Source organism: Rhinoderma darwinii, unplaced genomic scaffold, assembly GCF_050947455.1.
Source record: "Rhinoderma darwinii isolate aRhiDar2 unplaced genomic scaffold, aRhiDar2.hap1 Scaffold_4522, whole genome shotgun sequence".
In the NCBI taxonomy this organism is placed as follows: domain Eukaryota; kingdom Metazoa; phylum Chordata; class Amphibia; order Anura; family Rhinodermatidae; genus Rhinoderma; species Rhinoderma darwinii.
In genome coordinates this window covers 27,045-40,765 of record NW_027463951.1, presented here as the reverse complement: position 1 = coordinate 40,765, position 13,721 = coordinate 27,045, and the positions used below count along the sequence as shown (strand labels likewise).

The 13,721-nt window shown below is 44.9% G+C and overlaps 1 protein-coding gene and 1 long non-coding RNA gene across 3 annotated transcripts in view; one reads left to right on the top strand and one right to left on the bottom strand.

The window, feature by feature from the left end:
- Nucleotides 1-2,105: 2,105 nt before the first annotated feature.
- On the top strand, nt 2,106-13,675 carry LOC142716988 (uncharacterized). Its single transcript, XR_012871687.1, has 2 exons — nt 2,106-2,267; nt 13,459-13,675. It is a non-coding gene; the product is annotated as an uncharacterized LOC142716988 (long non-coding RNA).
- The window catches only part of AMPD3 (adenosine monophosphate deaminase 3), a 31,403-nt gene continuing 23,703 nt past the window's right edge, over nt 6,022-13,721 (bottom strand). For both annotated transcript variants that reach the window (XM_075848716.1, XM_075848717.1), the window contains exons 8-15: nt 13,022-13,153; nt 12,215-12,378; nt 10,631-10,757; nt 10,372-10,535; nt 8,389-8,509; nt 7,226-7,399; nt 6,663-6,773; nt 6,022-6,355 (exon numbers count right to left, since the gene is read on the bottom strand). In XM_075848716.1, the coding sequence (XP_075704831.1) occupies nt 6,176-6,355; nt 6,663-6,773; nt 7,226-7,399; nt 8,389-8,509; nt 10,372-10,535; nt 10,631-10,757; nt 12,215-12,378; nt 13,022-13,153 (1,173 nt within the window). In that variant the 3' untranslated portion in view covers nt 6,022-6,175. The remainder of the gene's footprint in view (nt 6,356-6,662; nt 6,774-7,225; nt 7,400-8,388; nt 8,510-10,371; nt 10,536-10,630; nt 10,758-12,214; nt 12,379-13,021; nt 13,154-13,721) is intronic.

Here is a 13,721-nt window from a genome sequence, read left to right as displayed (position 1 = left end):
ACGCCTGGGGAGGCGGCCGCTGCACCAGGCGGAGAATGAATGGCAGGGCGGTCGTCCATTCAGTCGTACGGGAATTATGGAAACAGACAAGCGCGCTCTGGAGATAGTGGGGGGGGGGGGTCCGAGAGCTGGTCCCCCCATCTATCTGACGTTTATGACATGTCCCCTGGTTGTGCCGTAGATGCTACCCTTTTAATAGATTTAGGTGATGTTCCTCTGTACCTTGTAAATATTGTATATATCTTCACCTTCCGCTAAACTTTGGGGTCATTGATAATATTCAGCTAGATTTACATTTTAATTGTATTGGATTTCTAATTTCCTGCAGCCGCCACTGGATTGACCTGGATATACAGGTTTACATATACATTTCTTGGTTGCCCCTGTGTGATTGTCTGCGAGAATAATTACACCGCCACCTAGTGGCTGAGCTATGATCAGGGCCACACTGCCCATTTAATGAGTCTACACATTGTCAGATGAAAACACTAAATAATTGTAATAACTTGAAGGGGATGTCCACGTGCGGTCTCACGTATTTTATATAAGTCACTTCCTATAGGTAATCTTCACTTGCTACAAATTTTCCTCCAATTTCCTCTTCACTGAGGGTTTGTCTAGTTTTTCGATCTGCTTCATTAGTGCAAAGCGATGATCATTGACTCCAGGTCATTCTGAAAGCCACTTCCTGTCATATCAGGGGCTCAGGATGCTGCTCTGTCCCCATGCTTTACACTGCAGCACTGTTTTGTTAAGAGTAGCTATTTATTTATTTTTGTCCGCTCCAGTAGGACGCTGCTGTGATCAGTGACTCCGATAGATAATGCAGCTAAGCTGGAGTCTGAAATTCCCCATCGGTCTCATCAGAGGGTCAGGCTACCGCTCCGTACCCCATGCTTTACATTGCAGCTCTGCTTGTTTAGATTGCCTGCTGTGTATTAGCACAAGCTCAGAAGAAAGTCAGTGCTATCAGAGCATATTGGGAGTTGTAGTTTGACAATAAGCTGGAGGGCCACCATTTTTATACAAATTTCCTAGTGAAAAGCACTTTAATAGGATATTTTTTTACCTCTATAATCGGAAGGGCGCGCTCACCGCTGGCCATACACGTAATACGCCAATCAGACGCAATGTGCCTGGACAAATTGCCTGAGCGCTGACAGGACAGATCAGTCGGACGACTGCGTAACATTGATCAGTGGCCTGGGGGTGGAGTTATACCGTGGGGGTGGAGTTATACCGTGGGGGTGGAGTTATACCGTGGGGCATAGACGAGACTTTCTTCACATCATTCTAAAATTGTGCAGATCAGATAATAGTCCTATAACGTATCCGGGCGAGGTTTGTTGTGAAAATGGCGCAGGTTGTAATTTACTTCTGTTACATTTACTGTAATTATTGGAAAATTGTTTACAATGTATAATGAGCACTAATATATTACACTGGATACGTTCTCGTACTGAGGCGGCCGCCATTAGTCGCTGAAGCCGTGTTTACATAACCGCACGTCACCCACCGCTTCCTATTTAATGTTGACCCCGCCCACAAAATGGCGCCTCTCGTAATTCAGACATCTTATGGTCAAAAGGACCAGTTAATCAGGATAGTAATAACCTGTGATTCTGATCGGCTGCTCTGACCTTTGCCTTGTACGCGGAGAGCGATCAACGTATTTACAGAAAGGCCTTTGTAAAGTAACGCGCGTGCGGCCGAAGAAAAAGCTGCGTGTTTTTAATTGTCCAAAAATAAAATATCTTGAAACAAAATTTGTTGACTTGAATATCTCTAATTCTGTGAAAACATTTTATTTTTATCCCCCCCCCATAATTGTATGTTTATTAATATTATTTTTAATTTTTATCAAACAAATTTAAAATGAGTCAATTTCAATATTTCATAGATTTGATCCCATATTGAAATGAATGACATTTAAATGATCGTTTTTACATTTTATTTTTTACATTTCGTTTTATAGATTATCCGATATGTTAATTATAATACATTTTTAGATTTCTATTTGTGCTTTGTATTGATTTGTCTAATTGAATGAACATTTTTATGTAATTATAAGTCCTCTGAGAAAATAAAATCTGCAATAGGGAGAGAAATATTTCACGGTTTAGTAACTTTGAACTGAATTCTTTTGTTTCAGTTGCTTTCCGTTTTTCTCCGTTCGCCAGGTTTCCGTGTTTTTGATGGAAGCAGAAGTGAGGTCTTTTGGTTATGTGAAAAAAACCAGAAAGCAACAGAAACAAAAGAAATCAATGGTAATTCTAACGAAACTGTTCCGTTTAATCTCTCGATCCCCTCTCCTCTGACGGAAAAGAGGTAAATGTATAGTAACGGTAATGTGAACCGAGCCTAATCTACTGGGACAGTTTTTCCCTTTAGGGCCGGGTTCCCACGGGTCGGATACGCTGCGTAAAAACGGTGCAGTGTGTCCGACCTGGAACCTGCAATACATTCTGCCCGAAAAACCGCATTGTGGTGCGTTTTGTCGGACGAATTTTCTGCTGCGGTAAAAAAACCGCTTATACTTACCTAGGACGTTATGGTGACGCTACGCTCCTGTGCAGTCCGGTTCGGCCTCCCTGGATGACGCTGCATTCCGTAATTGGCTGCATCGGTCACACGGGATGCAATGTCCTTCCAGGAGGCCAGACTGGACAAAGAAACAAACTTCTGCGGAAGTGTTTTTTTTTTTTTTTCTTCTGTAGCTGCGATTTTTGCCGCGCAATCGTTGCGACTACGCCGTAAAAGTCTCAACACTCGGCTTTCTGTTGCGGCTTTTGCATCCCCATTGAATTCAATGGGGAAAACTCACAGCGGAAAATAATCTAAAACGCACCATAAATTGACATGGATTTAAATTCTGCCCCGCAGGTCAATTCATGAACGTTTTTTCCGCAGCGTTGGCCGGAGATTTTCTAAATCTCATTCACTTTGCTGCTACTGTAAATGCTGCGGAATTTCTGCACAGAAATCCGTTGCGGAAATTCCTCAGTGTTTACGCTACGTGGGAACCCGGCCTAAGGGTACGTTCACACTTGACGGATTAGTTGTGGATTTTCCATAAAGCATTCGAGGGCTATGTACACCTTTTTTTTATTAAATTAGTTGGTGCAACTTTGTAATTACTTTTTAATAAAAATTCTACTTTTTTGTGATGCAGCCGCTTTATATCCTGTATCCCGAGCAGCTGTATCGTGCACAGAATCCTGAATCCGTCAGCATCAGCAGGACTGGCGGGAGACTCGCAGGATGGAGCGGTTACCGATCACATCTAAGTTCGTAACCGGTGGATCCTGCGTCCCGCTGACCTGACTGACTCCGTTCTCAGCGCCAGATACACAGGATACGAAGCCGCCGCATCTCAAAAAGTCAAATATTTTTGTATTAAAAAGTAGTCACACTGATTACTTTTTTAAAGGTGTACGTAGCCGTTTAATTGCGGAATTTACCGTAGCATCAACGTGAATGAGACTTGAACAAATCTCATCCAGACGCTGCGGGAAAAATGTGCTGCTAAAAGGCTTATGAATTGACCTGCGGGGCTTCTGTTCTTTTTTTTTTTAAATCCGTGGGATGTCCATTTATTCTGGGGTATCGTTGCACTTTTATCATGGTTTTTCCACCATTGAATTCATTGGGGAGGTAAAAGCCACAACAAATAGCAAATGTTGCCATTTTTTGCTGCGGAAAAGCTCCGATACTGCCGTAAAAAAACGCAAATCTAAAAAAAAGAAAACTCGTTTAGGCCTTGTTTAAATTGAAAAGTCGATACCCACCCCCTGGTGTTGTCATAGCAACCGCTCCTTGTTCCCCGTTCAGCCCGGGCCCAGCCTCCTGTGTTGACGTTTCATCCCATGTGACGACTGCTGCAGCCAATCACAGGCGATTACAGCCAAAAATCTGCTCCGCGATTTGGTGTGTTTTTTCGGCCGGAGTTCCCTGCGGGTTGTAGGTCGGATACTCTGCGCACTTTTCTGCAGTGTATCCGACCTGTGTGAACGTGACCTTGAGAGCCGGTGCAGGGACGCTGCGCAATTCTCTATACGTGATGTAAATCTAGTGCTGTAGTCTTATCAGTTTCTAGGAAAGTTGGGTGATAAAAACGGCTGCTAGAATTTTTTCAATGGTACAACCCACTGCTACTATATAACGCTGTAATGGCGGCCATATTGCTGATCACCCAGCTTTCCCAGAATTGGATATATAGCTAAGAAACAACTGAAAAGAATGTGTAACTATTGCACATAAGAGGACGACGCAAGGATTCACACGTAGTGGAGAGTTTCCCCGCACGAAAAGACGCCAAACTGTCGTCATCGGTGGCACCGGATTTTATTTAATTTACACAGAGGAAAAAAAACAAAACTTGGCAAAATAACATAAAATATGAAAGTAACTACAAGACGTAAACGAGGCCGAGCGTTACAGCCACGTGTTAGGCGCACAGATGGCTGTGGAACGCTGAATGAACAAGCAGACGACAGACTGAGATCTACAGTGAGATAACCGCATGCCGCCATGATAGTATACGATGCGCGTGTCATAGCAGATACATTGTGGCAGTAGGACCGGCCAACATGGCCGCCATTACAGCTCTGGAAGGGATCGCCACCCAGCTTTCCCAGACCTGTAGGCATGCGGCGCTACAGCCCCTTATTTCCTGCTGCATAACTAGGCAGATTTGCAGTTCAGGAACCTGGGAAAGTTGGGTAGTAACTCCAGTGGGAGCTGCCCTATTCTTTTTCACCCAGCTTTCCCAAGTACAGATATAAGAGGACAATTTCAGAATTTCGCAGTAATAGCAATGAGTCGCCATGAACCTTCATTGCGGATTTAATGCTCCTCTACTAAGAAAACCTCAGTGGCCGCAAACGCCTATAGATCTTCTGTAATGGAAATGCAGCACCCCGTGAAAGAGGTTCTGCAGCAGCTCTTATTTCCCTGCTTTCTGACAGGCAGGACTAGGTTCTGCAGGGCAGGTCTACAGCTCTTTGCTTTTGCCCACAGCTGTTCCATTGACTGCTGCCTCTAAAGCTTGCGGACAGAGGGCATCAGCCAGGTGGGCACAAGACGTCCAAGATACCAAGAAAATGCTCAATTGTCAAATAGCAGTGACTGAAAGATCCATGTTTGCTGTCAACGACTGGAAACATCTATTGTTTACACCCAGAGGCTGAAAAACATCTGATCTAGTTCTACTCACAGCTCAGTGTTTGTTACAGTGTATCAGTGTAGACAGTTCTCCAGACATCTCTTGTCCTGAACTCTGGCTGATTCTTTTACCTACACTGATACATTGGAACAAACCCATCAGCTGTGTGAGCAGGACTATTTAGCCTCTGAATAGCAACAACGTTTCCAGACTGTTTACAACTTTGTATCAACAATGAAAAATATACATTTAAAGGGCCACTGACCAAGATTGTCCAGCTTGTAATAGTGCAGCAGCATGATAAAATGAAATGGCTGATAACAGGAAACAATAGATTGTATTCACCGGACCCACAGTCAGCCTATCCCCAGCCTGAAATGGCTGATAACAGAGAACAATAAATTACATTAAACTGCACAGTGATTGCAAGTTGCGGGTGATATTCGATGTCGCGCCTCTTTCACATCAGTCCCTATTGGATTCACATTTGTACATTTTAGTCTTTTCAGTAACTTTTACTTTATGTTGAGGCTTCATTTACGGATAACAAATTAAGCGCTCCCCCTGCCCCCTCCCCCATCTCTTCAGCGTTATGTATAAGCCGCGTTAACAGAAATAATAGTGGCAGAAAAGGACGAGTATTGAGGTTGCGTCCATCCCTATATGAACAGGTCACAGCGTACGCGGTCCCGATACATGTGACCGGTTATTTGAGCGCAAAGCTGAACAGCAAATCCTGCAGGAAAACAGCAGACGTCTCTAATAATCATCATCATCTTCTCAATCATCGTCATGTTCTCCTCCATCAATCATGATCGTCATTCTCCTCCTCCATCATCATCATCATCATTCTCCATCATCATCATCATTCTCCATCATCATCATCCTCCTCCTCCATCAATCATCATCATCATCATCCTCCTCCTCCTCCTCCTCCATCCTCCTCTTCATCACTAATGTCCATGGCGGGTTTTAGGCATAAGAATGAAGAGAAATTCCCCTGGGGTCTCCTCATTGTGACTGAGCCAAAGGAATGGCCTCAGAATTCATGGCGTCTGCCAGAAAGCTCAGCTCGTTACACAGCGTTTCGTATCGATACGCCATCCGGATCTGCGCGACGTTGGTTCTGCTGATGTCGTTTCCTTCCGGACCTTCCTTCATGTAATTGCACCCCAGAAAATGCTTCTTTTCCTGTTAAACGGGAGGATAAGAGATGACGATTAGCACATGGGCCAAATACCGTAATAGCGACATTCAGGAACTAAGCTCCGCCCACTACGCCAAAACCACCGCATTGTGAGCTGCCTCCAGCTGCCACTGTTAACCCCCCGATCTCCCACGTCCCCTGGATCACATTATATCATCACTCCGCACGTTGCTGCTGCTGTATTTCCCGGTAACGTTGCGTTTGCAGCAATTTTTTTTTTTTTAATTGGGACGGGATCCGTTTTATGTCGGTGGCCTAAAATATCAAGGAGGCTCCACATGAAGTTCTGACCTTGTCGGAGAGGCCGCTCTGCAGGACGCTGTTCCTGGCGATCTCACACAAGTCGCATGTGCTCAGTTTCCAGACCTGTGCGGCGATGGCGTATTCCTCCATGAGGGCCTCCTGTAAAATAGCGAGAAGTGTTACTGAGGACAGGGGCATGGAGGAGGGAATGGAAGTGGACGGTCCCAGACTGAGACTTACATAGTGGAAGGATCAGGATTCCTAGCAGCACAGAGTATTTTAGGAGAGGAGTGTTATGAACTTGTAGGGGTCACAAACTGAGCTACCTAATAGAAGAAACTGGTTCCCAGCAGCACAAAGTATTTCAGGAGTGTGCTGATCTCCCACAAGATCAGAAAACTCCTCTCCTAAAACATTTTTTAATGCTCCAGCAGCACAGAATATTTCAGCAAAAGAGGATTCTATTAAAGTGGTGAGAAACGTTATGACGGGAGGCTGTTTTTCCATATATCTCTCCTATAAGGGGATATTCTCATCCTCTAGGCCGGAGACCCCAGATGACAATGATAAATGATCGGGGGAAGGTCACCCCACTTTTTCTTTGCACCCACCTTAGTGTAGTGGAACTGCATGGGGTCGTCTGTGGACAGGGACACGACCAGGCCTTTGTGCAGGAACTCCCGCAGAGGGTTTTTAGAATATTCTAGGAACAAGCTGTTGTTGCTGAGAGGAGACATCGCAATGGGAATCTGCGCCAAGTAGTAGAGATATTGTAGGACGGGGCTCTGTAGGATCGAGAGAACACCAGTCACTTCCCATAATAACGTACAGTATATATGGATCTAGATTGTAGCAGTCACAGCTTCCGATTGTCAGAATTCATTAGTCCCTCAGACTCCCGAATTATACATGCGGACTGTTACCCTACAAAGGGCACTAACGCCAATGGGGGGCACTATCAGACCATGTGTAGCCCTGGTATCACATACAATGTAAATAAAGCGTGATCATGGTATAATGAAAAACACGACATTTTTCTAATATACTTTGTATATCAATTACTCACCGTTTATAACATCTCTGCTTGCTGTCAGTGAATGGGAGCATTCCCCCTAACCTCTAGATGTTGAAAACACATACTAGACCTGCTCAGACGAGGGGTTACTCCACTTGTATCCGACCTATACAATCCTCTGTGAGATCATTTCCTGTCCTTATAGTTTGCTACAATGTATCAGTGCAAATAAAATGTATCAACCTGGAGTCCAAAGGATTGTCTAGACTGGATACAATTGTAACAAACTCTCACCTGTGAGAAGAATTAAGGCCCTTTTACACGGGCCGATAATTGGCCGGTACAGCGAGGGCCGATCAACGAGACATCGATACGACCGGCAGATGATCCAGCGTTTGCAACGAGTGTTATATTAACGCTTGTCTGCCCGATAATCGTCCTGTGTAAAACCCCCTTAAGATCTGGACAGATTTTCAGCCTTTGCATATAAACAAGAAAGTTTCTATTCACCAGTAGCAAGCAGAGATCTTGGGAATGATGAGGAATTGGAATAAAAAATAGGCCCGTAAGAACAAAATCTCAGACTATATTACGTTGAGGTCCAACAATTCAGAATCCATGTATCGTATCTGCATAGTATAGAGGACACGTTTGATTTGCAAGACGACTCCTTTCGACAGCCTTAGATGCACTACAACTCCCAGCATTCTGCTACATGTGACCAAATTACTTAAGGGTTCTGATAAGTCTGTTTGTTACCTTTTTGAGATTTAATCCATGAGAAATGTTATCTGCAGTTATAAAAGCCGACACCAGGTGAGTGATGGACCCGGCTTCTCCGCAGTGGGGCCGGAACAGGAAGGTGCTCATCCCCCTCTCGCTAAAACGGAAAAACGATATTGATCATCTCATTACAAACCGCTGATGGGAACAAGGGATCGAAAAATAAGTCAATGGTGAGACCAGCAGCATAGCTCAGAAATGTGAAAATCTGCAGGTCCCTAGAGCATAGGGGACACATAGTTCTGGAAAAACCCAAGACGACGACATTTAGGCCCTGTTCACACTGAGTTTTTGTACGCTTTTTTAAAGCCGAAACCGCGTTGGAAAACACGCCAAAAAAGTCAGAAAATGTCTCCCATTGATTTTAATGGGAGGCGGAGGAGTTTTTTTTCCCGCGAGCGGAAAAAAACCATCTGGCGGGAAAATGAAGCAACATGCCCTATATTCGAGCTTTTACGTCTCTGTCCTCCTATTGACATCAATGGGAGGCAGAGAAAAGGTTTTTCATGGTGTTTTTGCCCGCGGCGCTCAATGGCCGCAGGCGGAAAACGGCGTGCAAGCAGATCAAAATCTGCCTAAAAATTCCAGACGGAATTTTGAGGCAGAATTTTCTGCCTATAAAAAACTCCATGTGAACAGGGCCTTAAAGGAATTCTCCAGAAATATGTAAATATGGCGAGAAAAGATGATCTGCACCGCAGTGATTGCAGACACTTAGGATAACGAGCATTACACAGCTGGGCAGGATTTATCTTCTTAGAGCTCTCATTTTGCAGGATGGAATTATTCTGCTTGACTTCCTGTCTGGGTGACCACCAGCTGAGTGCATGCAGATCATTCCTCCCAACCATGAACTATCACAAAGAGGGACAACCGATGCTGCTTGCGCACACAGTATAATGGCCCCATAGCTGCCACCATACAGTATAATGCCCCACAGATGTACCCATACAGTATAACGCCCATACAGATGCCACCATACAGTAGAATGCCCCATAGCTGCCCCCTTACAGTATAATTCCCCATAGCTGCCCCTATACAACATAATGCCCCTAAAGATGCCCCCATATGGCATAATGCCCCCTAGCTGCCCCTAATGCCAGTGCCCATGTAGACAGTGCCCATATAGATTGCACCACAGTTTCCCTGTAGATAGTGCCACAGTGTCCATGTAGATAGTGCCACACCCCCCTGTAGATAGCACCATTGGGGCTCCCTCTAGGAGCGGAATCACCAGTCAGAGCATAGTCTGGGGATTCCGCTGCTAGAGGGAAGCCCTGATGTCACTGCCCACATATGGACAGTGACCTCAGGGGTTTTCTCTATGAGCGGAATCCCCGGCCATATCATCAGCAACAGGGATTCCGCTCAAGGAGTAGCCACTGACGTCACTGTCCATATTTGGACAGTGACTTCCAGGGCTTCCCCAAGCTCCGTGCTTAAAGTAGCGCTGTGCCCGGGGAGTCCTCGGAGAGCGGAAGAGCTCCCTCTGCCCCTCCGCTCTGAACTAATTCTGAAGAAGCAAACTGATGGTTCCCTGCCTCAGAATTGGGTTCAACTGTATCTGCGTCCTAAGGACGCAGATACAGTTGACAGTGGGACATACCCCCGGCCACCTGGGACAGCAGGACACCGCCCAGAATCGGGGACGGTTGGGAGGAATGTGCAGATACCTGTACAGAGGTGATCACAGGAAGTTCTATCTACTATACAATGGACTGTTTCTCTCTAACAAGCAAGACAAGGAGGGACGTGCAGGAGCAAGAAAGACTAAGGTCTCAGCTGCCTGTAATGAGAGGAGACAGTCAGTAGGGTGCACAGGTTTATCCCCACGGGGTGACACATGGTTTATATACACACCTATCATTTCTACATATGGGATGTATATAATCAGTCCTCTCCCAGCCGCCTCCATTATTTATACCCAATGAGCACTCTGGGGGGGGGGGGGTCACTTACTTGCGCAGGTTGTTGAGCAGCATGATGTTGGCGTACATATAATACAGGTAGTAACTGTACGGTGGGTTCTGCTCGTGCGTCCACTGGTCGGGGGTTGGACTCTTGTAGGAAAACATGTGATCGTTGTGTTTGGACTCATCATCAACACTGTCAAATCCGGTCACCTGAAATCACAGACGTTCATCACGGTCATCGAGTTACCTGGAGCGACGTCAATAAACAAACACCCGGCGGGGGAGGGGGGGGGGTTCTTACTTACATAGTTGAGGAAGAGGTAGAGCTCCTTGTGATCCGAAGGGTTAATTGTCGCCTCAAACAGCGGCAAGAAAATATTTTCTAACATTTTGCAGAAATCTGGGAGGATCTTCTTGGACTTGAAAATGTCGCTGGAAGAGAAGAACCGGTCATTAATTCACAATTATTATTATTATGCGCCCCCCCCTGAAAAAAACTAGAGTGGAAACAGAAGTTCCTGAGTTTTCTTTAACCACTAATAGAACGCCATTGCTGCGACAATAGGGATCATCACCCAGATTTCCACAGACCCTGCATGGTATAAAAAAAACTAAAACCTAATTTCTTTCAGTTTGCAGAAAGACACTAGTTGCAGTACGCAGCCTCTACCACCAGGGGGCAGCAGACATTATCATTTTTTAAGGCGACTTCTTTAAAAAACAAAATAAAATGTGATCTATACGTGACATATACGTGATATATAAGGGCTATACAAGGGATATATGAGGGACATATAAGGGATATACAAGGGATATATAAGGGATATATAAGGGACATATAAGGGATATAGAAGTGATACATAAGTTAAATAAGGGATTATATATGTGATATATAAGGGATATATAAGTGACATAAGGATATATAAGGGATATACAAGGGATATATAAGTGACATAGAAGGGATATATAAGGGACATATAAGTGAGCAGTAGACGGGTCAGGGTGTGATCGGCAGTAATTGGCACGCTGTCTGCAGATCTCTCCATCATATCCCGCTGTTAATGGCCCCGAGAGGTCCCTTTATATTGAGGTTGCATCAAGTTTCCCGACCGCAGGAAGAATAATGTGTATTTCTCTGCCATTACGCCGGCCTGTAACTGGAAGACGGCAGCGCGAGCAGCGACTCCTGGAGCAACAACCGATCCACAAGTCATATAAATAAGATGTGTTGATAAAGGGGAACTCCACCTATTCCATCTTCTCATATATACTCTACATGCCAGGAAATAGCACTGGAGGGGCACCTGCGCTGGCGCTCTACCAGCTCCTAATACAACAGGACTATTGTGCTCCATAAAGGCATCCAAACCCCCTCAGCCCCTCTTGGGAATCTTGGATAAGAAGCTGGAGAGATTTTCATCAGCACTTGTGGCCCCTTTTGCAATCACCTGGGGCCCATTTATTTCTGCACAAAGGTCTGTGATGTCATCAGGGTAACTCCACTTTTTACAATATAAAAGACCTCTACATGTAACGTGAAGAGACTACATATCTTGTACTGATCTTGGGTTACATTATCTATTAGACTCCAGTCACATCCAAAGCTACAGTAAAACTTCAGTGGTTGTCTCCTGAGTGTTCAGGTCACCATGATCTGAGCTCCTATAATGCACTGCATAGTAAACCATCAGAATGATAAATGCAGCTTTGGATGTAACTGGAGTAATCGTGATGCACCTCAAGATTGGTAAACTAAAGCAAAGGATTTATAAATCTCCTAGATGTGATCTGTTCTAAAAAATACTCAATGGTGGAGTTCCTCTTTAATGGAACGAGGCACCGGTAGGGTTTGGATAAAAAGATTTGGGATTGATCCATTATTGACTTACAAGATCCGAGGAACCTGGATGATCCAGCGCGTGTTGGGGGAGTAGACCTTGTGCTTGATGAACCACTTGGCCAGGATGTCCCACTCGTCGGGGGAGCGTCCGTAGATGGATAACCGCGGCTCTGTGTACTGGTACTTACTGTCCTCCAGCTCTTGAGCCACTTCCTACAAGACGCACAGGGGCCACATTAATAAAAAGACATACATCATAATCCGGGACACGTCCCCCGCCCCTTATAATTGGACTTTTTTTTAGGTGCATTCAATATGGCGGAGAGGGTAAACCTCGAAGATACAACCATTGGTCTAAGACGTAATCGGATCTTACAGATATTTGGGGGGTTCCTGACTTTTGACTCGCCATATCCTTATCCAAGGGAAGGGAAGAAAGTGTGTGAACCAGGATGCACGTGCACCAGGAGGGGGCGCCATGTTTCTATCAGGGACCCATAATTTGCAACGTGCAGCACCGCTGAAAAGCAAGCAATTGTGCTAACTAATTGGGGGGGGGGGGGGGTATTTAAAAAGAAACAACTTTTTTCATTGAAGGGCTGCCCCAATGGTCATGTGATGCATTTATTGAAATCAATGGGCTATCCGCAAAACATGGACAGAATGCAAAAAAATTGGGGTTAAAGGGGTATCACGAGGATCGGTAAATCTTAAATCTGATTGGTCCATCTGCTCATCTGTGATTATTATTAGTGTCCCTTTAAATATTATATAGATATTTTAAAGAAATATTTCCCTGCAAATCGCATGTAGATGTCGTGACCGGATGCGATTCTCAGGACGCCAGAGTCCGTACCTTGATAATCCGAGCAAAGTATTCCCCGTCTAGATAATTCTCCGTCTTCAGGTAGAGGTCTCGGAGCTCGCTCGCGCCCACAGGGTTATATTTGGCGTTGAACTTATCGAAGCGGTGAAAGGTTTGTCGTCCCTGCAGAGAACCAGAAGTCTAATATTAAAAAACGTCTCCCCAAAAATTCTAAAAAACCACAGTAAATATTCAGCTGTTACATCCGTTTCCAGGAAGGACGGGTGACAACCCCTATGGGATCTGTAATGATCACCCAGCTTTCCCAGAAACGGATATAGCTAGGATGCAATTGAAGAGCGTTTTCATGCTCTGGAGGAAATCCTTATAAAAGTTTTGTGTACTATAATAAGCTCGCTACGAATACACTGGAGTTAAACTGCAAAACCGCAGAATTTTATTCAATTATTTTTTTCGTCATTTAATAGGTTGGGATTTTCCATGAGAAAAAGAATAACAAAGTCTAAAAAAAAAAAAAAGATGCCGTCCCCTGCCCCATCCCCCATATTGGACCCTGTGGTACGATGACCGCTCTGTGGGGTACAACGACCTCTGGGACATGGACCGCTGATAAAGTTGTGACCCGTTATAATATCTCAGAACGGTCTCCGCGCTCTAGGACAATAAATCCGCCGCTGGACTTTCTCCGTTTGCGGTTTTTCTTTCTTTGTGTTTAGTCTAATTAACCCCA